The sequence below is a fragment of the Oryctolagus cuniculus genome, chromosome X (genome assembly GCF_051225735.1).
Source record: "Oryctolagus cuniculus isolate XC-2025 breed Fujian yellow rabbit chromosome X, ASM5122573v1, whole genome shotgun sequence".
Classification (NCBI taxonomy): Eukaryota; Metazoa; Chordata; class Mammalia; order Lagomorpha; family Leporidae; genus Oryctolagus; species Oryctolagus cuniculus.
In genome coordinates, this window is record NC_142888.1 from 2,931,443 (window position 1) to 2,957,023 (window position 25,581).

Sequence of the window (25,581 nt, forward strand, 5' to 3'; positions counted from 1 at the left end):
TGAAAGAGTTACAGAGAGAGAGAGAGAGGGAGGGAGGGAGGGAGGGAGGGAGGGAGGGAGAGGGTCTTCCATCTGTTGGTTCACTCTCCAACTGGCTGCAATGGCCAGAGCTGCACTGATCCGAAGCCAGGAGCTTCTTCTGGGTCTCCCACATAGGTGCAGGGGCCCAAGGACTTGGGCCATCTTCTACTGCTTTCCCAGGCCATAGCAGAGAGCTGGATTGGAAGTGGAGCAGCTAGGACTTGAACAGGCACCCATATGGGATGCTAGCACTGCAGGCAGCAGCTTTACCCACTACACCACAGCACCAGCCTCCTTTTGTTATCTTTCTTCTGACTATGCCAAAGGTCCCAGAGTCTTTCCTTGAGGAGTGGCTTCTTTGCTGGGTATATGCTCACTCAACATCCGTGGGAATACACATTGTATAGGTGGTGTTTCATCTCAGTCACCTGGCCCTCCCAAAAAATCCTGAGCCTGAAGTTGCAGATGTCAAAGTCATAGATATTTTAGTTAAAAGATGACATGTCCTGGATATATTGCAGCTCAAACTTACAGTTTCATCTCTAAGCATCATCATGGGGGAAATGGGTTTCTGAGAGGAATTAATTTGGGGAATGGTATTGTGTGTGATAGTGGTAGGGAAGGACATGGTGGGCTTTCTTAGAGTGCTCTCCTAATGGTTAATTCCTTGACAGTGTGCTCAGAAGCAGGCAACTTTGTGGCTCTTTAGCAGTTACCCCCAGCTCTTAGTTTTTGAGTTACCCTGTGTTTATCTCTTGGTTCCATGAGGGAGGACCTTGGCAAATGGTGCCTTAGCCTTAGGATAGATGGGACGAATGGAACAAAGCCCTTGCTCTTCCTCCCTGCATCACTGCTTTTGCTTTTCTCCAAGCATTACTGCATGGAACAGAGCTTTGTTTCTCCTCCACTACCTCCCTGGTTTTCTGGACTCTTAAATCCTCAGATTTGACATGTCCGCCCTCTAGTGGCAGGTTTGATGCCCCCTCCTCCCACCTTATCTGGCTTACTGTGGTATTTCAGCAACTGTTCTCACCACCCAGCTCTAGTCTCTGATTATGATCCTCAGTTCACAAATGTGAGATGAGAGGGTTAGTGGTCCTGACTTGCCATTCTAGTAGGAGCAGGGGATGTGGATTTTTAACCAGAGCTTTTGGCTCCTAGATTTTTGCAGGGTGAATGCCACGGAAAAAGATCATGTGGTTACAGCTGCTGTGGTATTCCCACCGCTGTGGGTTAAAAAGCATTTCACATTATTTTACTGTCTACTCAGATAATCTGAAAGGATCAAAATGTGATGATAGTTGAAGAGAAGAAAGATTGTCTTTTTTCAAACCTCAAATCTATTTGTGAATCTTTTTATTTCATTTTTTTTGAAAGGCAGAGAGAGAGAGAGAGAGAGAGAGAGAGAGAGAGATCTTCCATTGATTCACACCCCAAATGGCCACAACGGCTGGAGCTGGGCCAGTCCGAAGCCAGGAGCTTCTTCCAGGTCTCCCATGTGGGTGCAGGGGCCCAAGCACTTGGGCATCTTCTGCTTTCCAAGGTGCATTAGTAGGGAGATGGATTGGAAGTGGAACAGTCAAGACTTGAACTGGCACCTATATGGGATGCCAGTGCTGCAGGTAGAGACCTAACCTTTTAAGCCAAAGCACCAATCACAGATTGTCTTCTTTTTAATTTTTTTTAAAAAAAACCCTTCATTCATTACATTGGAAAAAAATTTTGACAGTATCCAAGTTCTCAGTCCTGTTAACTTTGGGGCATTAAAAAAGAAAGAATCAAGTATGATATTGGCTCTTAAGTTTATGTTCCAGTCACATTCTGGTTATTAAGTAGTCCAATTTATTTCCTCTAGGATAAATTAAGTATAAATATACACTATAATTTTACTGGTGTTTAATTTTCCTGCTTCATCTCACTAAAGACAGGTTCTCTAAACATTTGCTCATGTGTTTGTTTTCAAAGTCCTTTTCAGTGGAGAGAGAACTGCAGGATCACAACAGTAATTACCCTGATGAGCCCTGGAGGATAACAGAAGAACAGCGGGAGTACTACGTCAACCAGTTCCGATCCCTTCAGCCTGATCCCAGTTCCTTCATCTCAGGTGAGAGCATGGGGCCCCTGGACATTGTTTTCAGCTGATGGGACTGCACACAGCTTGAAATAGTTCACACAAAATGAGGACCACAATCTTTTGTGATTTCAATTTGTTTTCCTCCAAGGTTGAATTTCTTATCAAGTACAAACCATGCCTAAAAACAATTGTCTATGACATTTGGAAAATCATGTTTCCATTTCAAAGAGGTTAAATGGAGATTTAGGGGAACTTGGTCCAGAGCCTGTACCTTATTATTTGACGCAGTTCCTGAAGTAGTGGAGCACAGCACCAATGGGAGACCTTGGATTGCTTCCTCCTTAAACTGTAGCAAGGACGGGACATCGCCTTCTCAGCAGCCAGCATACCATGTCTCCTTTTGTTTTCTATGATGTAGAGGTTCAAACTCTTGCTCATTTTCTTTGGCTCAAGTCTCCTCTGGTTTTTTTCTCAAGTCTCCTCTGGTTTTTCTGAGAGAATTTAAAACACAGGAGGAAAATTGGCCAACACTTCCCCACATGTCTGTCCTTCTGGGCTGTCGTCAGATAGATAGGCATCATGTATGATGCAAGCTGAGAGGAATTTTTTTAAAAAAGATTTATTTATTCATGTGAAAGAGATACAGAGAAAGAAGGAGAGAGAGGGAGAAAGAGAGAAAAAAAGAAAGAAAGAAAGAGAGAGAAAGTGAGAAAGAGAGAGAGAGTGAGAGAAAGAAAGAGAGAAAGAAGGAAAGATAGATCGATCGATCGATTGATCGATCTATCTTCCATCCTCTGGTTCACTCCCCAGATGGCTGCAATGGCCAGGACTGGGCTAGGATGAAGCCAGGAGCCAGGAGCTTCTTCCAGGTCTCCCACATGGGTGCAGGGACCCAAGAACTTTGGCCATTTTCCACTGCTTTCCCAGGCACATTATCAGGGAGCTGGATCAGAAGTGGAGCAGCCAAGACCCACACTGGCGCCCATGTGGAATGCTGGCACTGCAAACATCGGCTTACCTGCTAAGCTATAGCACTGGCCACAAGAGATATTGATTTGATTTCTGTGTGCCTGCATTTTACCAAGCTGAAGACTAAACAAACACTGAGATAGTAGAGTCTGGAAGAAAAATTCATAAACTATTCTTTTTATACTTTAATTTTGAAGAATAACAGCATATCCTTGACTGTTGTAACCTGCCACATTGATATGGACTGAGTCTAGTTTTCTTTCATGAAATAACGTGTAATTGAAGTATACTTGTATAAATAAATGCAAACTTCACTTTCTGGTTGGTGATAATGGCCTTATTGAAGACCATATAGTGTAGATACAACAAGTGAATGTTGGCATCACAATTGAAAGAAAGAAGAAACCCAGATGGATGTATTGAACATTTGATAACTTTACTCTCTGCTCATGTGACCTTCTTGCCAGTATATGTAGATATTCAGTCAAATACAAAGGAATATTTGTTAGAAATGTTTTTGTTTTGCAGAATTGGAAATGTAGATGCAACCACACCTGTTTCCCAATATAACAAACCCTTATGTACCTAGCATACAGCAATGATTTGTTTATTTTAAAGATTTTTATTTATTGAAAATCAGAGTTATAGAGAGGCAGAGGCAGAGAGAGAGAAAGAGAGAGGGGGAGAAGTCTTCCATCCACTGGTTCACTCCCCAAATGACTGTAATGGCTGTGCCAATTCAAAGCCAGGAGCTTCTTCTGGGTCTCCCACGCTGGTGCAGGGGCCCACAGACTTGGGCCATCTTCCACTGCTTTCCCATGCCACAGCAGAGAGCTGGATTGGAAGTGGGGCAGCCAGGAGTAGAACCGGTGCCCATATGGCATGATGGCACTACAGGTGGTAGCTTTACCTGCTACGCCATAACTCTGGCCCCTGATTTGTGTTTTTCTGTATCCTCTCTCAGACCAGAGAATTTTGAGGCAATTGCCAGGCCATTTCAAGATGTGTTTCTAAAGTTAAGGCCTCTTTTTACTTTGTTTTATTTTTTCTATGCTAATATAGCTTTATTTTTTAAATTTTATTTAAGTTATACAAGTTTCATATATTTCATATATACAGATTCGGGAACATAGTGAGACATCTGCCGTACCCTCCATTCCACCCACTCTTCATCCCACTCTCCATTCCTTCATTCCCCTCCCTCTCAGATTCCTATTCTTAATTTTTACAGTGATCTATTTTCAGTATATTTAATGATCATATAGTTAACCTTAGTCTAAGTAAAGGAGTTAAGTGAATAATATGAAGAGAAAGAAAACAAAACATTTTTTCTCAATGGAAGAGACAAGGGCTATAAATAATAATCTATTCTCAAAATGACTATTTCATTCCAATATATTACATTTCAGGTATTCTATAAGTTACATTAGATCAGGGCAAATATATGTCTTTTTGGGACTGGTTTATTTCACTAAGTATAACTATTTTCGATTGTGACTATCTTGTTGCAAAAGACAGAATTTCTTTTTTCTTTTTTTATAGCTGAGTAGTACTCCATAGTGTATATTAGTGTATATATAAAACCATAATTTCTTTTTTTTTAAAGATTTATTTATTTACTTGAAAGTCAGATTTCACAGAGAAGGAGAGGCAGAAAGAGAGAGAGAGAGAGAAATAGAAAGATAGAGAGAAAGAGAGAGAGAGAGGAAGAGATAGAGAGAGAAAGAGCAGTTTTCCATCCACTGGTTCACTCCCCAGTTGGCCGCAACAGCTGGAGCTGTGCCGATCGGAAGCCAGGAGCTTCTTCCAGGTCTCCCATGTGGTGCAGGGACCCAAGGATTTGGGCCATCCTACACTGCTTTCCCAGAGCATAGCAGAGAGCTGGATTGGAAGTGGAGCGGCTTGGACTTGAACTGGCGCCCACATGGGATGTCAGCACTGCAGGCAGCGGCTTTACCTGCTGCACCACAGCACTGACCCCTCAACTTCCTTCTTGTTATTGCCAAACAATATTCCATTATATAGGTACAGCACATTCACCTATTGATGGACACCTGGGTGCTGTCACTCCCCAGTCACTCCACGCTGTGAACATGAGTGGACAGGCCCCTGTGAGGGCATGTTTCCCTGGACAGGATTGATATCTGTAGTTGATTTCTGTAGTTTCTATTCTGTTCTGTTGGTCTGCAGGTCTGTTTTCCCGTGAGTACCAGGCTATTTTGTTTTTGACTGCCCTGTAGTATGTCTTGGAATCAGGTATTGTGATGGCTCTACCTTGCTTTTGTCCTAACTGATATGTGTATATCCTGGTCATTACTCTGTGGAAGTATTTAGAGTATACAGATGTACTACTAGAGTGTGTGAGTGTGTCATCATTTATTTAGCCAGTCCTATGTTGGGATGTTTTAGTTTTTTGCTATTATAGATATTTCTTCTTTGAGTAGCCTCCTGCATGTCTTTATATGTATTTTTTTTCCAGACAGACTACTGAGTCAAAGGCTAAATGCATATATGATTTTTCTGGATATTGGGAAATGTCCCTCCATTGGAGTTGTGCCATTTTGTAGTCCTACCAGCATTTTATGAGTATGCCTATTTCCCCACAATCTTGTTATCAGAGCACATTACTAATGTTTTTAGTTTTTCCCATCTGATAAGCAACAAATCATATCTTTGTGTGGTTTTAATTTATAGATCTCTTTGAGCAAGCTTGGATTTTTTTCATATGGCTAAAATCATTTACATTTCTTTCTGTGAACTCTTATAGTGCTGTTGGTCTTTATTCTATACACATTTTAAATATACAGTGAGGGTGAGGTAAGAGACTATTTTTTTAAAAAATATTTACTTATTTTAGAGGTCGATAAACAGAGTCTGCTGGCTCACTCCCTAAATGCCTGCAACTGCTAAGGTGGGCCAAACTGAAGTTGGGAGCTGGGAACTCAAAGCTCCCAGGTTTCCCACGTGGGTGCAAGAACCTAATTTACTTGAGCCATCACCTCGGCCTCCTAGGGTCTGCATTAGCAGGAAGGTGGAATCATGTCCTATGATGTGAGACTCCTAGGCTGAATGCTTGCTCCCTGGTATTTAAAGCTCTTTCTATATATGATGTATTAATAGTTTGTCACTGCTATATCAATGCCTTGTATAGCTGTACTTTGTGGGTAAGAGATCCTCCTCGAAATAAAAAGCCTGAATATATTTACAGTTTTTTTGAAGAAATTTATTTGTTTGAGAGGCAGAGAGCGAGGCCGAGAGTGAGAGCAAGCGAGAGAGAGAGAGATCTCATCTGCTGGTTCACTCCCCAGATGTGTGCAGTGGCCTACCTGGGGCTGGGCTGAGGCTGAAGCTGAGGACTTAAAATGCAATCCGCCTATCTCATGTGGGTGGCAGGAGCTCAGTTACTTGAAGCATTGCTGCTGCCTCGCAGTGTCTTCACTGGCAGGAAGCTGGAGTTAGGAGATGGAGCTGTTACTGGTCAATGGCAGGGTTCTTGTCTTTGTGCAAGAAAGAATTCAGGCGTGAGAGAGTAGTAGAAAGTAAAAATAGCAAGGTTTATTAGGGTAGGGACATCCATAAGAACGGATGGGCGCCTCTCCAGACAGAACCTGAGAGAGTGTGTCCAGTCGCTCAGACTGGGGGAGAGCGGGGTTACATGGTTGAGTGGAGAGATTACACCTGGGCAGGCCAGGTGGGCAGCTCAGCAGAGAGAGGGCTCTGCGCACAGTCCGGTTGAGGCCGGGGGTTTTTAAGGGGATGGGCCTTGCCTCCCCACCTCTGCTCCTCCTGGAACAAAGGACTTTTTGTATGTAAATAGAAAAACTCCTATCTCAGTTTTCCCCCTGAAGTTATCAGACGGGGAAACCTGACCGGCATTGCCCTGCCTTAAAGGAGCCTTAGAGGAAGGATGGTTATCTAGTAGAAGGGGCTAAGGGCATTTGAAGTGCAGATACTGGGCTGCACCTGGAAGATTATCAGGCAGAAGGGGCAGGGGCTCCCACCTGGCAGGTTATCGGGTAGAAGGAGCAGGGCAGGATGCAAATACTGGGCTGCCCCTGAAACGTTATCAGGATGACTATGAGATGTAGATGCTGGACCCAAATGTCTCCTTAGGCCTTCGTCACACACACATAAGCTCATATCTGACTTCCTACCTAACAGAGCCAAGAATTGGACCCAGGTACTTTGATGTGGGATGCAGGTATCTTAACTACCAGGTCAAACACCTGCTTCCTTAATCCATTTTTTAATATTGTTAATACTTTTAAGTCTAAACTTTCCTTCTTCCTTTTCTGTACTGCATGTAATTCTCAAGCAGATATAAAAATAGATTGAAAGAACAGGAAAGAAGCCTGGTGTAGAATTTTTATGGTGGTTTGGGGTGGGGCTGGGTTGACAGATTCAGTTTACCTTTTGAACTTCCCCATCAGCCACGAAGGAGGGAGCACTTGGACTTCCTCCTCAGCTCCCTCCTTCTAGCTTCTCTGTAACACCATGATACAATGGTTTATCTACTGTCTGAAGGCCAAGCCAGGTCTCTGGCTGCGGGTTTGGATGTATGTGCTTTGACAAAAGGAGATGTAGTGGGGAAATGAAGACTGAGATCTGTCTGGGGATGTCTTTATATTTTTATATCTATAAAATAGCTGGTAAAAAGGATTGTAAGGTAGTTCTGACAAGTGTTTGGCAGGTAGCTGCGTTGATGGCCAAGAATCAGATGTGAGCATTATTTCCAGAATACTTTGGGGAGAAGGCTCATTAGTTTATAGGGTACTTTGTTGATCGTTAATACTCTCTCAAAGAAAATATGTTTGCTTTAGGGTCCTTTATAATCTATTACTTTTTTTTAAAGATTTAATTGTTTATTTGAAAGAGTTACACCGAGAGAGAAGGAGAGGCAGAGAGAGAGGTGTCTTCCATCCACTGGTTCACTCCCCAGATGGCCACAATGGCTAGAGCTGCTCCGATCCGAAGCCAGGAGCCAGGAGCTTCCTCTAGCTCTCCCACGCGGGTGCAGGGGCCCAAGGACTTGGGCCATCTTCTACTGCTTTCCCAGGCATAGCAGAGAGCTGGACCGGAAGTGGAGCAGCTGGGACTCGAACCGGTGCCCATATGGAATGCCGGTACTCTAGGCAGCGGCTTTACCTGCTACGCCACAGTGCTGGCCCCATATAATCCATTACTTTAAGGCCAATTAGAAGATTTGTGATTGCTACAGAAAGACTTGATTTTTATCAAATGAGAACAGAGCTTGAGGCTTTGGTTGGCAATTTTTTGTGTTAAAAGCCAGTCCTTTGAACCACAAATCTGTGTTGAAAACTGAAAGCATAAAAAATTCAGTCTCAGTGGGGTCTAAATTTCAAGTATAGTTGGGACTTGTGGTTATGTAACATGCAAAATGTAATGATTGCCTGATTTCATTGGATGTAGGTAAATTTCCTTTGCATAGAGAAGGACTCCTGAATACATTTCTCAAACAGCCACCAAGAGATCTTAAATCTCACCAAAAATCTTTTCCAAGATATCTGTCTTTTCTTTGGTGGGATTAGTGATGTTAATTTTCTTTCTGTTTGTTTTTCTACCATGGTTATGTCTTACTTTTCCACTGTTTCATTATGAGTGCTAGACAGATTTTTATTTAAAAATTTTGCAATTTGTCTTGAATGTAGTAAAATTTTGCAGTTTTGATAGAAACATAGCAGGAATTGATTTCCGTGATTTGCATTTGTTGTGAGTTTATGTTATTGCTTCTTTTCTTCTATTCTAATTTACAAATTATTTTTTTTTTGACAGGCAGAGTGGACAGTGAGAGAGAGAGACAGAGAGAAATGTCTTCCTTTGCCGTTGGTTCACCCTCCAATGGCCGCCGTGGCTGGCGCGCTGCGGCCGGCGCACCGCGCTGATCCGATGGCAGGAGCCAGGAGCCAGGTGCTTTTCCTGGTCTCCCATGGGGTGCAGGGCCCAAGCACCTGGGCCATCCTCCACTGCACTCCCTGGCCACAGCAGAGAGCTGGCCTGGAAGAGGGGCAACCGGGACAGAATCCGGTGCCCCGACCGGGACTAGAACCCGGTGTGCCGGCGCCACAAGGCAGAGGATTAGCCTAGTGAGCCGCGGCGCCGGCCCTAATTTACAAATTATTTTAAAAACTGTTCATATGTTACTTTTAGTCCCATGATTCATAGTTGCTTTGAGGAATAAATTTTTTGTTTGTGGTTATAAGGTAGAGACTGCTAAATGAAAAAAACGTTGACTAGTTTGTATATGAATATAAAAGCTTCCCTGGGTAACTAATTAATGATTTGTTTAAACAATGGCTCTTGGCAGGTTCTGTGGCCAAGAACTTCTTCACCAAATCAAAGCTTTCCATTCCAGAACTCTCCTATATATGGTGAGTACAATTAACACCGAATAGTATCATGCTAGCATGCATACCCATCCTTCAGCATTTTAAACGTCTTATGTCCTGAATGATGTTTTAAAACTTACTAGAAAACAAATAGAACCTAAATTTATTGCTGTAGAAATTAAATAAGTACTCATATGAAAGCACAATAAACGTTGCCTGGTATATGCTAAGCTCTACAAGTGTTAACTATTGTTTTTAATGTAATTTTCTAATTATCCCTGTATTTTTTGGTTGTGTCCATTTTTCTTTCATTTTTGTAAAGTTATACAAGTTTCATGTATTTCATATGTACAGATTTAGGAATATAATGATACTTCCCACCCTACCCTTCCTCCTGCCGTGCTCCAACCTTTCTTCCTCATATTGATCCCTTTTGTATATAGGCAATCTTGAGCACGTGATACCTTCTATCTTGGATGTTTTGCTTTTGGATTTTCCTATTCCGTGTAATGCAAGCATTCAGAGGAGCTTGAAAAGCTAGTCTTTGTATTATTTTATAAGACCAGGTAGACAGAAGTTCCAGGAATATTTTGGAATTAAGTTAAATTAAACAACTGTAGCTGCCTATGAGTTTTATAAATTTGGCTTTTTGTAAATTTGTAAATTTGGCTGCTGTTTATCAAGTGGGCTCTGATTCAGACTTGCAGTTGCAGCATTTACTGCACCTTGCTGCTGACCTCTTGCAGCTCTGGCTCCAAAAGTGCTATGCTGGGCTGGTCCTGATGGTTCTATTTGCATTTATGAAAATGTTTAATGATGCTGTAACTCTTGGCTGTGTGTGGGCTAGTTCTTCCCAAAGATTGGGCATGAGATCATGCTGCTATAAATATATAATTAAAACATTGCAATTTTTATGCAGATTATAACAGGATTTAAAATTGCCTGTCATGTGTTGTGCTATTATTGGAAAAGTATTCCAGTACTACTTGTGCATGCCAATGTGTCTGGTATTCTGTACTGGATTTACATTCTTCAACCATGTACTCTGGTATAATTTTTTTTCCGACTAGCCTTATATTAGATTTTAAAGCTAGAAAAAAATGAAACTTTGATTTTGAAAACAATGCAATCTGTTTTGGCAGAATGCCCAGCCTTAATGTTATCAGCATGAGGCTGTCTCTCTTTTGGTTGAGACACGTCCATGAAAGCCAAATGCTGTTCTCCCCAGTCCAGCTTTTGGAGTCATTCTCTAACTCCTTACCCTGGGGAACCACTATTTCATGGCTGGTGTATTCTACATTGGAGGAGGAGGAGCTGTAAGGGCAGGAGGGATGTGAATGATCCAAAGCAAAGTTATGTAACTTACCTTAGAGATATTTTTCTCTCTAATAATAGTACAATTTCATATAAGTCCTATCTGTGTGCTTGTCCTAACACAAGTGTACATGTCTCTTCCATGCACTGAAGAGCTGGTTGAGCTTATGGGATCTTAGTTACTTTAGCAAATAGATTCTTTTGTGCTGAGTAAATAGGTCTGCGCCTTTCAGAGGGAGGCAGTGAGTGAAGCATACATAAGCTGCTTCTCCCTTTTTGTCTTACCTGGTTACAGCCTTCTCTAGGTGCTGGCTTTATCCTAAAACATAATTCAATCAATACTTAGTGAATTTATTTGTATTTTCACAGGAGCAAATCCTCAAGCAGAGAATGTTTTGATAAAAAAAATTATCTGCCTCAAAAAGTTCAGTGTTTTTCCTTAATGCTGGAAAATGAAGCACCTATTTTTATGCTCTGGGCAAACTACATAGTGGTTGGGACCACTGTGAAATGGCTAGGGCCGAGTTCCTCTGCTGGTTTGAACACCAGATCTAGGGTACTTAACATATGCAGCCAACATTTACTGAATGATGGTCTGCTAAGTGTGGAGTTCCAGGCATCCTTTTCTTTCTGTGCAGGTCCTCATTGTTGCAAAAACATACCTTCTGGAGAAGTTGAAGAATATAAATTTTGATTTATAAAATGCTACTGATGCCAATGCTATCAGTCAGCATTTTCTTCCTTCCAGTGGCCCCCTTTAATTTCAAATGGGTGTGGCTGGGAGGGTTTGGAGATCCTATGGAATCACCGCCAGAGAGCCTGGGAGCTGTGTTTGAATGCTTGAAGCCCAATAATTTTTCCTCTCTGCCCTGTGGTAGGTACTCATGATTTCTGTTACATTTAGGGAGCTGAGTGATGCTGACTGTGATGGCGCCCTGACCCTGCCTGAGTTCTGTGCTGCATTTCATCTCATTGTGGCCCGGAAGAATGGCTACCCACTGCCCGAAGGGCTGCCTCCGACTCTGCAGCCAGAGTACCTGCAAGCAGGTAAGGCTGTGTCACAAATCACAAACCTTAGGCACCTTCCAAGAAACCTTTATTTCTTTTTGTAAGTGCTATTTATTTGAAATGAAGAGCTGAGCCAGGCTGGAGCCAGGAGCCTGAAACTCAACATGAATCTCTCAGGTAGATGGCAAAGACCCAAGTATTTTAGCCATCTTGTACTGCCTCCCAGAGTACACATTAGCAAGAAACTAGAATTGAGAGTGGAGCCAGGACTTGAACACAGGCACTCCAATATGGGATGCAACTTAAGCAGCATCTTGACTAGTATGCCAAATGTCCCCCCCCCACCTCCGCCATCCCTGTTCTGCTGAAACTTTTGTTTCTTAAAATGGTGTCCAGATACTTGGAGAGTCCTTAGTATCTATAGTTATTTTTCTTTAACTGGTATTATACTTTGACATCTTATGAGAAATAGAACTGTTACAGGTAAGGGTGATTCATCTGTTATTCCCTTTTAAGTGCCCTCTGGATGCGTTAGAACCAAAGTTACCCTTTTATGACAGTTGTGGAATAGGCAAGTATTGAATTTCCCAGCTGATATCAAAGAAGATCTCATAGAGCCAAGTGCTGACTTTGCATCTCAAGATACCTCCCAGTGTGCCCAAATGACCTTGGGCTGTGGAATAGAATAGAACTCATATACCTAATTAATAAGTGAAAAGATTCCATGCAGTAAAATGTGCAAAGTACTATCATCTTAAATGTACAGTTGATGAATTTTTATATATTGGATATACCATATACCCACCATCAGATAAAGATATACAGTATTCCAGCAACCAGAAGCTGGTAATAGAACTCTGACTCCTTAATAAAAATTGTCATCCCCTGACTATGGATTTGAGCCCTTTACATAGAATCATGGTGAATTCAACATATGTATCATTTCCTTTGGAAGGCTAGAACAAGTAGTTGTGACGTTTTCAAAGGCAGTGAGTGCTGGCTTGTTTTCCATTGTTCAGAGAAGCATAATTTTCAGTGAAAGGGCCCAGTAACAGCTGGTGCTTTCAACAATATTTCTTACTTTTAAGGAAGCCACTCTTAAGTAAAGGAGAACTTAGCCTTGGGTGATTATTGGCAAGAGGGTCAATCTCTTTAAAGAAATTGTAACCATTACTAGAGTATACTTTTTGTGACTAAATCTGAAAAAGGCCTTAGATTGTCTTGTGCAGTGTCCTCCTTATGATGATGACACCAGATTCAAAGTGATATCTAAGTCAGTCTTGGGGTATCTGACTCTGTTAAATAAAAAGACTCATTTTATGTGTTAGGTAGGGTGGAGGTAGAGATTCAACCAAAGCAAAGAGACTATGTATAGGGTGGGTGCCAGTCACAGGTGAATCTGTTGGAGGAAGAGTGACTCATTTTGGAGTCTTCCTCAAATACCCCCATAAATTATATTGGAGAGGAGAGGTCAGAGCAAAAGCTACTACTAATTTTAGGACTTTGACTTTACTAGTAACAGCTGCTTTCTGCCTAAAACTGTTTTTTTAAAGATTTATTTATTTGAAAGAGTTACACAGAGAGAGGAGAGGCAGAGAGAAAGAGAGGGAGGGAGGGAGAAGTCTTCCATCCATGGTTCACTCCCTAGATGGCCGCAACAGCCGGAGCTGCGCTGATCTGAAGCCAGGAGCCAGGAGCTTCTTCCAGGTCTCCCACGTGGATGCAGGGCCCCAAGGACTTGGGCCATCTTCCACTGCTTTCCCAGGCCATAGCAGAGAGCTGGATTAGTAGTGGAGCAGCCGGGTCTCAAACTGATGCCCATATGGGATGCTGGCGCTTCAGGCCAGGGTGTTAACCCACTGCGCCACAGTGCCTACAACTGGTTGGTTGTAACTTGAGCCTTCCTTAGAGACTGGGGAAGAACCTCAGTCTTCTAGGAATTAGCTTGCAATTGGGCAGCTTTTGGATGGTAAACTGCTCTTTCTTCTTTGGTTTCTCCCTTTACCCCCCAACCCATTCTTTTTGTTTTCCTGGATTGCTACAAAGAGGTGATGACTTTCTTTCCTGGGGCTACCTTGGCAGCGCAAGAACATACAGTAACACCCTCTTTTGGGAATGGGACCATATGGGCTTTTCTCTACAAGGGATTAACAGCTCGCCTGAGGGCTATGGTCTGCTCTAGCATTATTTAGTTTTATCTAACAGCTTCAATGTTTGTTCTTGCAAGTCTTGGGAGGAGTCCTAAGTAATTTTATCTCCCATACACACAGTTTTGGGATCAGGATTAATGCTGAGTTCTTGTTCTGATGCCATATGGCCTTGGGATCCATGCCATGTGTCATGATTCCCTATACAAGTCGCTTTGTAAATATTCAGATGTTTCATGGACTGTTTAAAAAAAATCACTGATAACATTTTTAGAAATCTGAAAGCCATGAGATAAAAGTATGTTAACAGAAATCACCTCTTAATTTCTTAACTATTGCAGATGGCTTATTTTGACTTTCTTATTCAGTAGAGGGGAGGCTATTAAAAAATAGTGCCAATCCCGGCGCTGCGGCTCACTAGGCTATCCTCCGCCTGCGGCGCCGGCACACCGGGTTCTAGTCCCGGTCGGGACGCTGGATTCTGTCCCGGTTGCTCCTCTTCCAGTCCAGCTTTCTGCTGTGGCCCAGGAGTGCAGTGGAGGATGACCCAAATCCTTGGGTCCTGCACCCGCATGGGAGACCAGGAGGAAGCACCTGGCTCCTGGCTTCGGATCGGTGCAGCGCAATGCGTCAGCCTTAGCGGCCACTTGGGGAGATGAACCAACAGAAAAAGGAAGACCTTTCTCTCTGTCTCTCTCTCTCTCTCTCTCACTAACTCTGCCTGTCAAAAAAAAATAGTGCCAATCAAGAGGCATCTCTTTCACTTGGAATGAAGCCCCTTGTTTCTTTCTGGTCTTTTATGGAGGCTGGCAACATATATTTAGGTGGAAACAATAGTCCATCACATATCTTTCAAGGCTAAGCTTGTGATTATAAAATAAATTGAAAGTATGTCATTGCAAAAATTAAAAGAAAAATAAGAAAGGAAGAAGGAGGGAGGGAGGATAGGGTGTAAAGTATCATTGTGTTGTTAAAACTGTATATATGAAATATGTGAAATTTGTTCCATTTATATAAATTAAAAAATTGCAATCATTTTCCAAGATTGTGAGATTAATCCAGGATTATATAGTTCTGATCAGCACGGGAGTTTTGACCTGCTCCGTTTCCGACCTGGACCGGTTCACCCCTCCTTAGGCAACCTGGTGGTCCCCCGCTCCCGGGAGGTCACCATATTGATGCCGAACTTAGTGCAGACACCCAATCGGCATAGCGTACAACAGCCCAGAACTCCTGGACTCAAGCGATCCTCCAGCCTCAGCCTCCCGAGTAGCTGGGACTACAGGTGCGTGCCACCGCGCCCGGCCAGGATTATATAGTTCTAAACGAAAACATGAGAAACCTCATAAAATCCCATCAGTCTCAGTGCCAGTGTATTTTAGGCAAATGTTGAGGGTTTAGAAGTTAATTTTTAAATGTTTTGTTGCCCATGTTTATCCCTGTATGAAGCTCAAGCAAATGGCCAGAGCCATCTGGGTCTTCTCTTTGCAAAATATGAGTAGTCCTTTTTATTTTTTATTTTTTTTTTGTTTCAATTTTATGGTATCCCATTCACCTTTTTTATTTTTTAAAATTTATTTTTTTTCAATAAGGTTGGTGAAGAGCATAGATTTGGTTGGTCCTATCATGCATTCAAAACTAGTCAGGCTTATTTTCAATGAAGTAAGGAAACAAGAATTGTATCTGATGCCATTTTAATTACAGATACAACGCCTTTCCCTAACAGTAAGAATTAATGGTCAGAGTGGGAAGGGTAAGTTAGATTATTTAGTGGCTTTACCTATGAATGAGTCTTGTTGTTTTCATGTCCAGGTAACTGAGTAGATTCTAATAGAAAATTTTTGCCATATAGTTTGTTAAAAATGTTTCTTGAGTACTTACTATGGGAGAGGTACCATGTGATTTCTGTGGCCAGAATATTATATGAAACAGAGTTCCTACCCTCCTTAAACTTTAAACTTGTGGTCAGCTAGAGGCCAGCTGTGAAATACATCTCACAAATGTGCCATTGGAGCCAGTGATAAGTGCTGTGAAGGGGAAGTACATGTACAGCAAGAGGATGCATGACCTTAGGAATGATTTCCTTAAATGTTTGAGCTGAGATGTGAAGGATGAACTTAGGGCTGTGTAGGTGAAAAAGAGGTTCTGGGAAGGGGAATTCTTATAAAGGGCACATCAGAAATGCTGCACAGGCACTGAGAAGGAGTTTGGAACATGAAAGGAATGGAAATTTCAAGACACAGGGATAGAAAGACTGCAATGAGTTAGAAGAGGAAGTTGGGGGAACAAGTTGTGGGTAATAACATTGACTTATTTTAGGCCAGGAATGATAGGATCAAATTTTTTATTTCAAGTGATCATGCTTGTTGCCATATAGAGAACAGTTTTCCAGGGCAAGGATGCAAAGTAGAAGACAAAGTTAAGGTAGCAGTTCAGTCAGGAGCTGTGAGGGCCTCATACTGTGGACGTGACAGTGGAGGTGGAAAGATGTGGACCTACTCAAGAGAGATTTATCAGTTAATTGTTGACAATTACAGGGGATGGCATTGTGGTTCAGTGGTAAAGCTACCACCTGTGACACTGGCATCCTATGTGGGCACTGATTCATATATGGCTGCCTTCCAAGCCAGCTACCTGCTAATGGCCTTGGGAAAGCAATGGAAGATGGCCCAAGTGATTGGGCCCCCTTACCCACGAGGGAGACCTGGAAGAAGCTCCTGGCTTCCATTTGGCCCAGCCCTGGACATTGTGATGATCTCGAGAGTGAACCAGCAGATGGAAGATCTCTCCCTCTCTAGCTCTAGCTCTGACTTTCTTCTCCTCTCCTCTCCTCTCCTCTCCTCTCCTCTCCTCTCCTCTCCTCTCCTCTCCTCTCCTCTCCTCTCCTCTCCCCTCCCCTCCCCTCCCCTCCCCTCCCCTCCCCTCCCCTCTCCTCTCCTCTCCTCTCCTCTCCCTCCCTCCCTCCCTCCCTCCCTCCCTCCCTTCTTTCACTCTGGAGACAGGGCCCAGCAATCTGCTTTTTTTTTTTTTAAAGATTTTATTTATTTATTTGAGAGGCAGAGTTACAGAGAGGAGGAGACAGAGAGAAAGGTCTTCTACTAACTGGATCATTCACCAAATGGTCTCAACAGCTAAGGCTGGGCTCATCTGAAACCAGGAGCCGGAGCTTCCTCCGGGTCTCCCAAAGTGGGTGCAGGGGCCCAGTCGCTTGAGCCATCTTCCACTGCTTTCCTAGGCCATTAGCAGGGAGCTGGATCAGAAATGGAGCAGCTGGGTCTCGAACCGCCAGCCCTGTGGGATGCTGGCGCTTCAGGCCAGGGCGTTAACCTGCTGTGCCACAGTGCTGGCCCCAGTAAATAAATCTTTTTATTTTCTTTCTTTTTTAAAAAAAATTATTTATTTGACAGAGTTAGACAGTGAGAGAGAGAGACAGTGAGAAAGGTCTTCCTTTGTGGCTCACCCCGCAAATGGCCGCCATGGCCGGAGCTGCGCTGATCTGAAGCCAGGAGCCAGGTACTTCTCCTGATCTCCCATGGGGTGCAGGGGCCCAAGCACTTGGGCCTTCCTCCACTGCCCTCCTGGGACACAGCAGAGCTGGACTAGAAGAGGAGCAACTGGGACTAGAACCCGGTGCCCATATGGGATGCGGGCACCGCAGGCGGAGGATTAACCAAGTGAGCCACAGCGCTGGCCCCCAATAAATAAATCTTTAAAAGTGTTGACATTTGTAATTTTTGAAATTGTTCATTTTCTTTTTTTTAACTTTTATTTAATGAACATAAATTTCCAAAGTACAGCTTATGGATTACAATGGCTTCCCCCCCATAACGTCCCTCCCACCCGCAACCCTCCCCTTTCCCTCTCCCTTTCCCATTCCATTCACATCGTGATTCATTTTCGATTCTCTTTGTATACAGAAGATCAGTTTAGCATACATTAAGTAAAGATTTCAACAGTTTGCACCCACACAGAAACATAAAGTGAAAAATACTGTTTGAGTACTAGTTATAGCATTAAATCTCAATGTACAGCACACTAAGGACAAAGATCCTACATGAGGAGTAAGTGCACAGTGACTCCTGTTGTTGACTTCACAAACTGACACCCTTGTTTATGGCATCAGTAATCACCCTAGGCTCTTGTCATGAGCTGCCAAGGCTATGGAAGCCCCCTGAGTTCACCGACTCTGATCATATTTAGACAAGGCCATGGTCAAAGTGGAAGTTCTCTCCTCCCTTCAGAGAAAGGTACCTTCTTTGATGACCTGTTCTTTCCACTGGGATCTCACTCGCGGAGATCTTTCATTTAGTTTTTTTTTTTTTTTTTTTTTTTTTTTTTTTTTTTTTTTTTTTTGCCAGACCAGAGTGTCTTGGCTTTCCATGCCTGAAATAGTCTCATGGGCACATTTCAGCCGGATCCGCATGCCTTAAGGGCTGATTCTGAGGCCAGAGTGCTGTTTAGGACATCTGCCATTCTATGGGTCTGCTGTGTATCTCACTTCCCATGTTGGATCATTCTCTCCCTTTTTTATTCTATCAGCTAGTATTTGCAGACACTATTCTTGTTTATGTGATCCCTTTGGTTCGTAGTCCTATCATTATGATCAATTGTGAACAGAAATTGATCACTGGGACTAGTGAGATGGCATTGGTACATGCCACTTTGATGGGATTGAATTGGAATCCCCTGGTATGTTTCTAACTCTACTGTTTGAGGTAAGTCAGCTTGAACATGTCCTGAATTGCACATCTCTTCCCTCTCTTATTCCCTCTCTTACATTTAACAGTGATCACTTTTCAGTTAAGTTTCAGCACTTAAGAATAAAAGTGTTCACTTTCTATATGGAAAGACTTTCTCATGATAAGGCATTAATCATGCATACCATTCTAGTCAGAGCACTGATTGGGAGACTAGAAAGGAATATCTTATATTGGTTAAAGCTATTCTTTTTGTGTGTATGTGTGTGAAAGGAGATTTATTTTTGTAGACAAGTAGATCAATAAAGTCTTGGCAATAAGCCCATCAGTTACTGGTATCATTGAATTGTCTTTATCATTGTCCTCATTATTTGGGAACATTAAAAAATTTATGCAAGGGGAACAGAGTTCATGTATTTCATATATAGATTTAAGAGCATGTACTTCCCACCCTGCTCTCCCTCCCTCCCTTAGTCCCACCCTCCCTCTCCCTTCCTTTCTTACTTTTCATTTAATTTTTATAAAATATACTTTTAATTTACTTTATAATCACAAGCTTAACCCTCCACTAAATAAAGAATTCTACAAATAGTAAGTAGAAAAAGCACTGTTCCTCAAGAGTATAAACAAGGGCTATAAACAATAATCAATCTCAAAATGTCAATTTAGCTTGTATACCTTACTTTTTTTTCTGCTCTTGGGAGTGGGTTGGGGAATGGTGCTCTGAAAAGTACTTTATTGAGTTTTTACCAAGGAAAACAGACCACCAGATATGGTCAGAAAAATCACACAGGCTCATGGTTTCCCATTGGATAGCAGTGACATGTCAGACCAGGGTAAGCCAGTGAACAAATGCAGGTGCTTGCACCCAGCTCCGTGTGGCCAGTCCTTGACCTCAGAAGGATGTTTGCATTTCTGTCCCTGGTTGGGGTGGGAGGTAGGGATGGCTTAAAAACAGTGCCAATCCATTTTTCACATTTGATTCAAAAACTGTTTTTTGAACATTGCATTAAAATTTGATTTCCTAATAGCTTGTCTTGACAAATTTGATTTGTAGCTTCTGTTTATTACCTACCCCAATCTGCTTTTCCTATTCACAATATGGACAAATTTCTAGCTATTGAGACATTTCTTCTTTTTAAAAAAAATTTATTATTTGAAAGTCAGAGTTACACAGAGAGAAGGAGAGGCAGAGAGAGAGAGGTCTTCCATCCGCTGTTTCACTCCTCAACTGGCCGCAATGGCTGGAGCTGCGCCGATCTGAAGTCAGGAGCCAGGAGCTTCCTCCGGGTCTCCCACATGTGTGCAGGGACCCAAGGACTTGGGTCATCCTCCACTGCTTTCCCAGGCCATAGCAGAGAGCTGGATTGGAAGTGGAGTAGCCGGGACTCAAACTGGCGCCCATTATGGGATGCCGGCACTGCAGGCGGCAGCCTCACCCGCCACACCACAGCGCTGGCCCCACACATTTCTTAATTACTTTGTAACAAAGTGGCAAAGCCTAATCTGCTTCTAAGAATTAGTCTGGTGTTAGGTAATTAGCTCCCCAAGTAGCATGATTTTTCCTCATGCTAATTCACTCAGCTACTCAACTAACAGCCATTGTCACTGTTGCACATTAGAAGAAACTCATAATGTGGTTTTATTTTCTTGTAAACCAATAAGAATTTGTGATTTTGCTTTTTGTTATTCCTGCTAACCTAAGAACATTGTATTATACAAAGTTATCTTGGGCATACATTATTATAGGATCTTGTTTATTTCCAATAATAGCTAAAATGAATTATTTCCTTAATAATGTGTATAGCATTCATACTTTCACCATAGTTACAATATGTACAGATTATATTAGTATCATAGTTAATGCTTCAATATTGTGATAGTGATCATTCATGTGGAAAATGCCTGTTGTGCTAGGAGCAAGGGCCCTCAGCCTGACTGCTGGGAGTTCAAGTCCCTTCTGTTCCATTTACCGGCTATATGACATTAAGTAAGTTGCATAACTTTCCTGTTCCTCAGTTTCATCGTGTGTAAAATGGGGATGATGGAGGTGCTGGGCTGTATATGTAAAGAGCCTACCTCAACATGATTGGTACTACAAGTAGTATATAGGAGCTAGTTGGTTTTGTTGTTACATTTAAAAAGCACAGAAAATCTAATAGGAAATACACATTCTTATGTATCCTTTTTGCTTCTTCTTAGCTTTTCCTAAGCCCAAGTGGGAGTGTGCATTATTTGATTCTTATTCTGAGTCAGTGCCAGCAATTCAACAGCCTCGTGACTTGAATCGGATGGAGGTAAAAGATCTCATTATGTTAATAAAAAAGGATTGTGTAGAATTAAATCCATTGAATTGTGCTTTTTTTTTAAAGCCAAACTTTGGAAATGAACTTTTATAACATTTTCACTTTATACCAGGTCGTTACTTCGAGATTTAGCTTTTTAAATCTAGACGCCAAGTGAGTCTATAGTTATTTTTTTCTTTTTGTTTGAAACTGAAGTATGCAACGTGATCCCTTGACCTTTTAGAGGTATATAGCCAAAATGAACCAGAAAATGCTAATCAAGTTGTTTATTTTAACCAAGTTTTAATTCCCTGGTAAACAATTTAAGTTCTATTTTTAGTAGCTACACAAGGCATAATGAACCAGAATAGTTTTGAGAAGAGGTCTGAGAACTATATGTGAGGGATCCAAATCACATTTAGAGCTCCCTCACGTTTTTTAAGCTTTTGGACCAAATGAAGGCTGATTTGGATGATCCACAAGAGAAACTTAAAGAATCCCTGTAACGTTGGGCCATTAATGGAACTGCTTAGCCAAGTGATCATTAGCTATGAATCAATAAATAAGAGTTGTTACTTATCATCACCGCTGTCATCATCACCATTATGATTGCTGATGTGATAACTTTTTTTTAAAATTTTTTTGACAGGCAGAGTGGACAGTGAGAGAGAGAGACAGAGAGAAAGGTCTTCCTTTGCCGTTGGTTCACCCTCCAATGGCCGCCGCGGCCGGCGCGCTGCGGCCGGCGCACCGCGCTGATCCGATGGCAGGAGCCAGGAGCCAGGTGCTTTTCCTGGTCTCCCATGGGGTGCAGGGCCCAAGCACCTGGGCCATCCTCCACTGCACTCCCGGGCCACAGCAGAGAGCTGGCCTGGAAGAGGGGCAACCGGGACAGAATCCGGTGCCCCGACCGGGACTAGAACCCGGTGTGCCGGCGCCACAAGGCAGAGGATTAGCCTAGTGAGCCACGGCGCCGGCCGATGTGATAACTTTGATGTCTCTTATTCTCATCCAAAAAACTATCTGGAAATGCTTAATAAATGGAAGTTCATTCACAAATTCTTATTAGAGTCCCTGGGCTCTGATTGAAACCATTGCAAGATGATAAAAGTCAACAGCAAGATAAAGGGACATTTCCTTAATTGCTTGTGACCCTTTGTGATTGTTTATTCCCTCACATGTGGCTCTGTGCCTATAGCATGTGTCATCCGTGTCATCTTTCACTCACCTGTGAGCCTGCCAGTCCACCCTCTGATGAGCATCTTTCCTTGACACTCTACTGATTTCTTGGAGTTGGATCCTTCATGCTACTTTCCTCAGCAGATTTCTTCTCATGGGTATAATATATAAAGGAAGTGATTTCAGGAGGAGTTACAGGTGCACATTTGAAGACTTTTGGTTTTTAAAATGTCTTTGTCTATAGAACTCATATGATGAAGAAGCAAATACTCATATAATAGTTTGTTGCTTTCCCTGGCCCTCAGTTTACCCTGGGGCTCCTGGCAGTGTCTGGAGAGGTTTGTTAATCAAGCCAGAGTTGATGCTTCTGTGGTGTTCAGAAACAGTTGTGTTGGCCTCTCCCTCTCCCTCTCCCTCTCCCTCTCCCTCTCCCTCTCCCTCTCCCTCTCCCTCTCCCTCTCCCTCTCCATCTTGGCGCTCCTGCTTATATAAATTTATGAGGTGGTTAGATGATTGTCATAATAATGTCATAAGTTCTTATTTCTATATAAACATGTTATTCCAACTTACCATGATATTAGATAGTCTTTGCTCTTCCAACAGAGACAAATAATACTGATTGTTTGGGGGTAAAAATTATGTTGCTGACTCATGTTGCTTTCCCCATACAGTCATTTATCATCTATCTAAAAGGAAAAGAAAGCAAATATGCAGGTGACCAGAAGGTCTGCTTTATACACATACATACAAGCACTGATGTCCTTGATGACATTATATATTCACCTTTATGGCCATTATATGCAGTTAGTTTTATATATTTTTTGTATACTTTACCTGGACAAATTCTACCTACTCTTTTCTCCCTGTCTAATCAACAAAACGACAATCCAAATACCGTCTTTTCCAACTAAATTGTTAGTACTGGGGGTGTGGTGTTTTAGATAACAAACATAATAAGCAGAACTCCCTGGTGAATTAATAAGGTTAATTGGTGGAATGGCCATTCAAGGAGTTTAGGTCAGATTTTCATAGCTCATGATTAAGTATCATATGTTCTAAGCTATTAACTATTCCATCATTCCTTTAATCTGTCATAAATGCTTGAAATTTAAATCTGTTTTGGTACCAGTCCTGTGAGCAGTGACTCTAGTATAGGTGTGCTTGTGCAGGAAGCTGCAGCTGATTTCAATCTCAGGTCATGGGAAGTTTGCTTAGCAGGTACATCGTATTCTTTTTTTTAAAAAAAAACATTTATTTATTTATTTGAAAGTCAGAGTTACACAGAGAGGAGAGGCAGAGAGAGAGAGAGAGAGAGAGAGAGAGTGAGTGAGTCAGTTTTCCATCTGCTGGTTCACTCCCCAACTGGCTGCAATGGCCAGAGCTGCACATATCTGAAGCCAGGAGCCAGGAGCCTCCTCTGGATCTCCCACATGGGTGCAAGGGCCATCTTCTACTGCTTTCCCAGGCCATAGCAGAGAGCTGGATCAGAAGTGGAGCAGCTGGGACTCAAACCGGCACCCATATGGAATGCTGGCACCACAGGTAGCGGCTTTAACCACTACGCCACAGCGCCAGCTCCAGCAGGTACATCTTATTCTAAAGATGGCAAAGCTATAACCCTGTACTTACTTTCACCAAGAATTCAGGTCTGCTCCTTATTAGCAGTGTTTCTTAGGTTACTGGGTTTCTTTCTTTCTCTCTCTCTCTCTCAAATGGCTTTATTCAGATATAGTTCACATAGCATACACATATAAAGTATACTTTTCAGTGGTGTTTACTATGTTATACAGTTGTTCAACCATCACTACAATGTAATTTTAGTCCATTTTCATTTCTATAAAGGGAAACTATGTTCGTTAGCAGTCATTGCATATTCCCTCCTCCTCACTAGCCTCTGATAATCACTAATCTCTTCTCTGTCTCTAGATTTGCCTATTCTAGAGATTTCATATAAAGGGAATCATGTGGAATTTAGTGATTTACTTCTTTAAGATTCACTCATGGGGTAGGCACTGTGGCTCACTTGGTTAATCCTCTGCCTGCAGTGCTGGCATCCCATATGGACGCCGGGTTCTAGTGCCGGTTGCTCCTCTTCCAGTGCAGCTCTCTGCTGTGGCCCGGGAAGGCAGTGGAGGATGGCCCAAGTGCTTGGGCCCTGCACCCCATGGGAGACCAGGAGGAAGCACCTGGCTCCTGGCTTCAGATCAGCGTAGCTCCTGCTGTAGCGGCCATTTAGGGGGTGAACCAATGGAAGGAAATTCTCTCTCTCTCTCTCTCTCTCTCTCTCATTGTCTAACTCTGTCAAATAAAAAAAAGATTCACTCATGTCATAGCATGCACTGATGCTTCCTTCATTTTTATTTCTGAAAAATATTCCATTATGTGGATGTGGCAGGTTTTGTTTGTCCATTCATCAGTTGATGGATATTTGGATTGCTTGCTCTTTTGGCTATTATATATAATGCTGCTATGAACATACATGGGTAACTTTTTATGTGCACATGAGTATGTTTTCAATTCTCTTGAGTAGATATCCATGAGTAGAGTTGTTGAATTATATCTCTGTATTTAACTTCTTTTCAATTTCAGAGGAAGGGGGAAGGGAGGGAGGGAGAGAGAGAGACAGACAGACAGACAGATACAGGCTGATAGATCTTCATCTGCTGGTTCATTCCCCAAGTGCCTGTAACAGCCAGGGCTAGGCTGGGGTGATACTGAGATCTGTGAACTCAATCCAGGTCTCCCATGTATGTGGCATGGATCCAATCTCTTGAGCCATCACTGCTGCTTTTTAGGATATACATTAGTAGGAACTTAGAGTCAGGAACTGGAGCCAGGTGTTGGACTCAGGCACTCTTCTATGGAACATAGTGTCTTAACAACTAGACTAAGACCCTGCCCTGTGTTTGTCTTTTTGAGGAACCTCCAAACTGCTTTACATAGCAGCTGCACTATGTAAAGTATGTATGGGGGTTCTGATTTCCCTATATTCTTGTTTAACACTTGTTTTCTCTTTTTTATTTTAGCCATTCAAAATTGATTTGAATTTCCTAATGACTAATGTTAAACATCTTCTTGTGCGATTATTAGCCATCTGTGTATCTTTTTTGTCTATTTAAATCATTTGTCCATTTTAAAATTGTGTTCCATTTTACATTGCATTGTCTATTATTGAGTTGTAAGTATTCTTTGCATTTTGGTATCATATCTAAGATACTGTTGCCTACTACAAGATCATAAAGACTTATTTATGTATTTTCTTCTAATAATTTTTAATTTTAGTTTTAGGTCTGTGATCCATTTTGAGTTTTTTTTTTTAATATATTCTCTGAGGAAAGGTTCTAACTTAATTCTTTTTTGTGAATATTTAGTTCTCCCAACACTGCTTGTTGAAAAATACACATATCCAAAAAAAAAAGAAAAATACACATATCCCCTATTGAATTTTCTTGCCCCCTTATTGAAAATCAATTGATTATAAATGTAAGGGTTTTTTTTCTAAATTCTCAGTTCTTTCATTGATCTATATGTTATGATTAT

General features: G+C 42.1%; 1 protein-coding gene and 1 non-coding gene across 13 annotated transcripts in view; one reads left to right on the forward strand and one right to left on the reverse strand.

The window, feature by feature from the left end:
• Positions 1-25,581, forward strand: part of REPS2 (RALBP1 associated Eps domain containing 2) — a 256,482-nt gene that overhangs the window by 125,739 nt on the left and 105,162 nt on the right. For all 12 annotated transcript variants that reach the window (XM_008272394.5, XM_051827621.3, XM_002719927.6 and 9 more), the window contains exons 6-9: positions 1,987-2,125; positions 9,390-9,453; positions 11,630-11,772; positions 20,780-20,874. In XM_008272394.5, the coding sequence (XP_008270616.1) occupies positions 1,987-2,125; positions 9,390-9,453; positions 11,630-11,772; positions 20,780-20,874 (441 nt within the window). The remainder of the gene's footprint in view (positions 1-1,986; positions 2,126-9,389; positions 9,454-11,629; positions 11,773-20,779; positions 20,875-25,581) is intronic.
• Positions 14,894-15,186, reverse strand: LOC149119528 (signal recognition particle RNA). Its single transcript, XR_016228567.1, has one exon.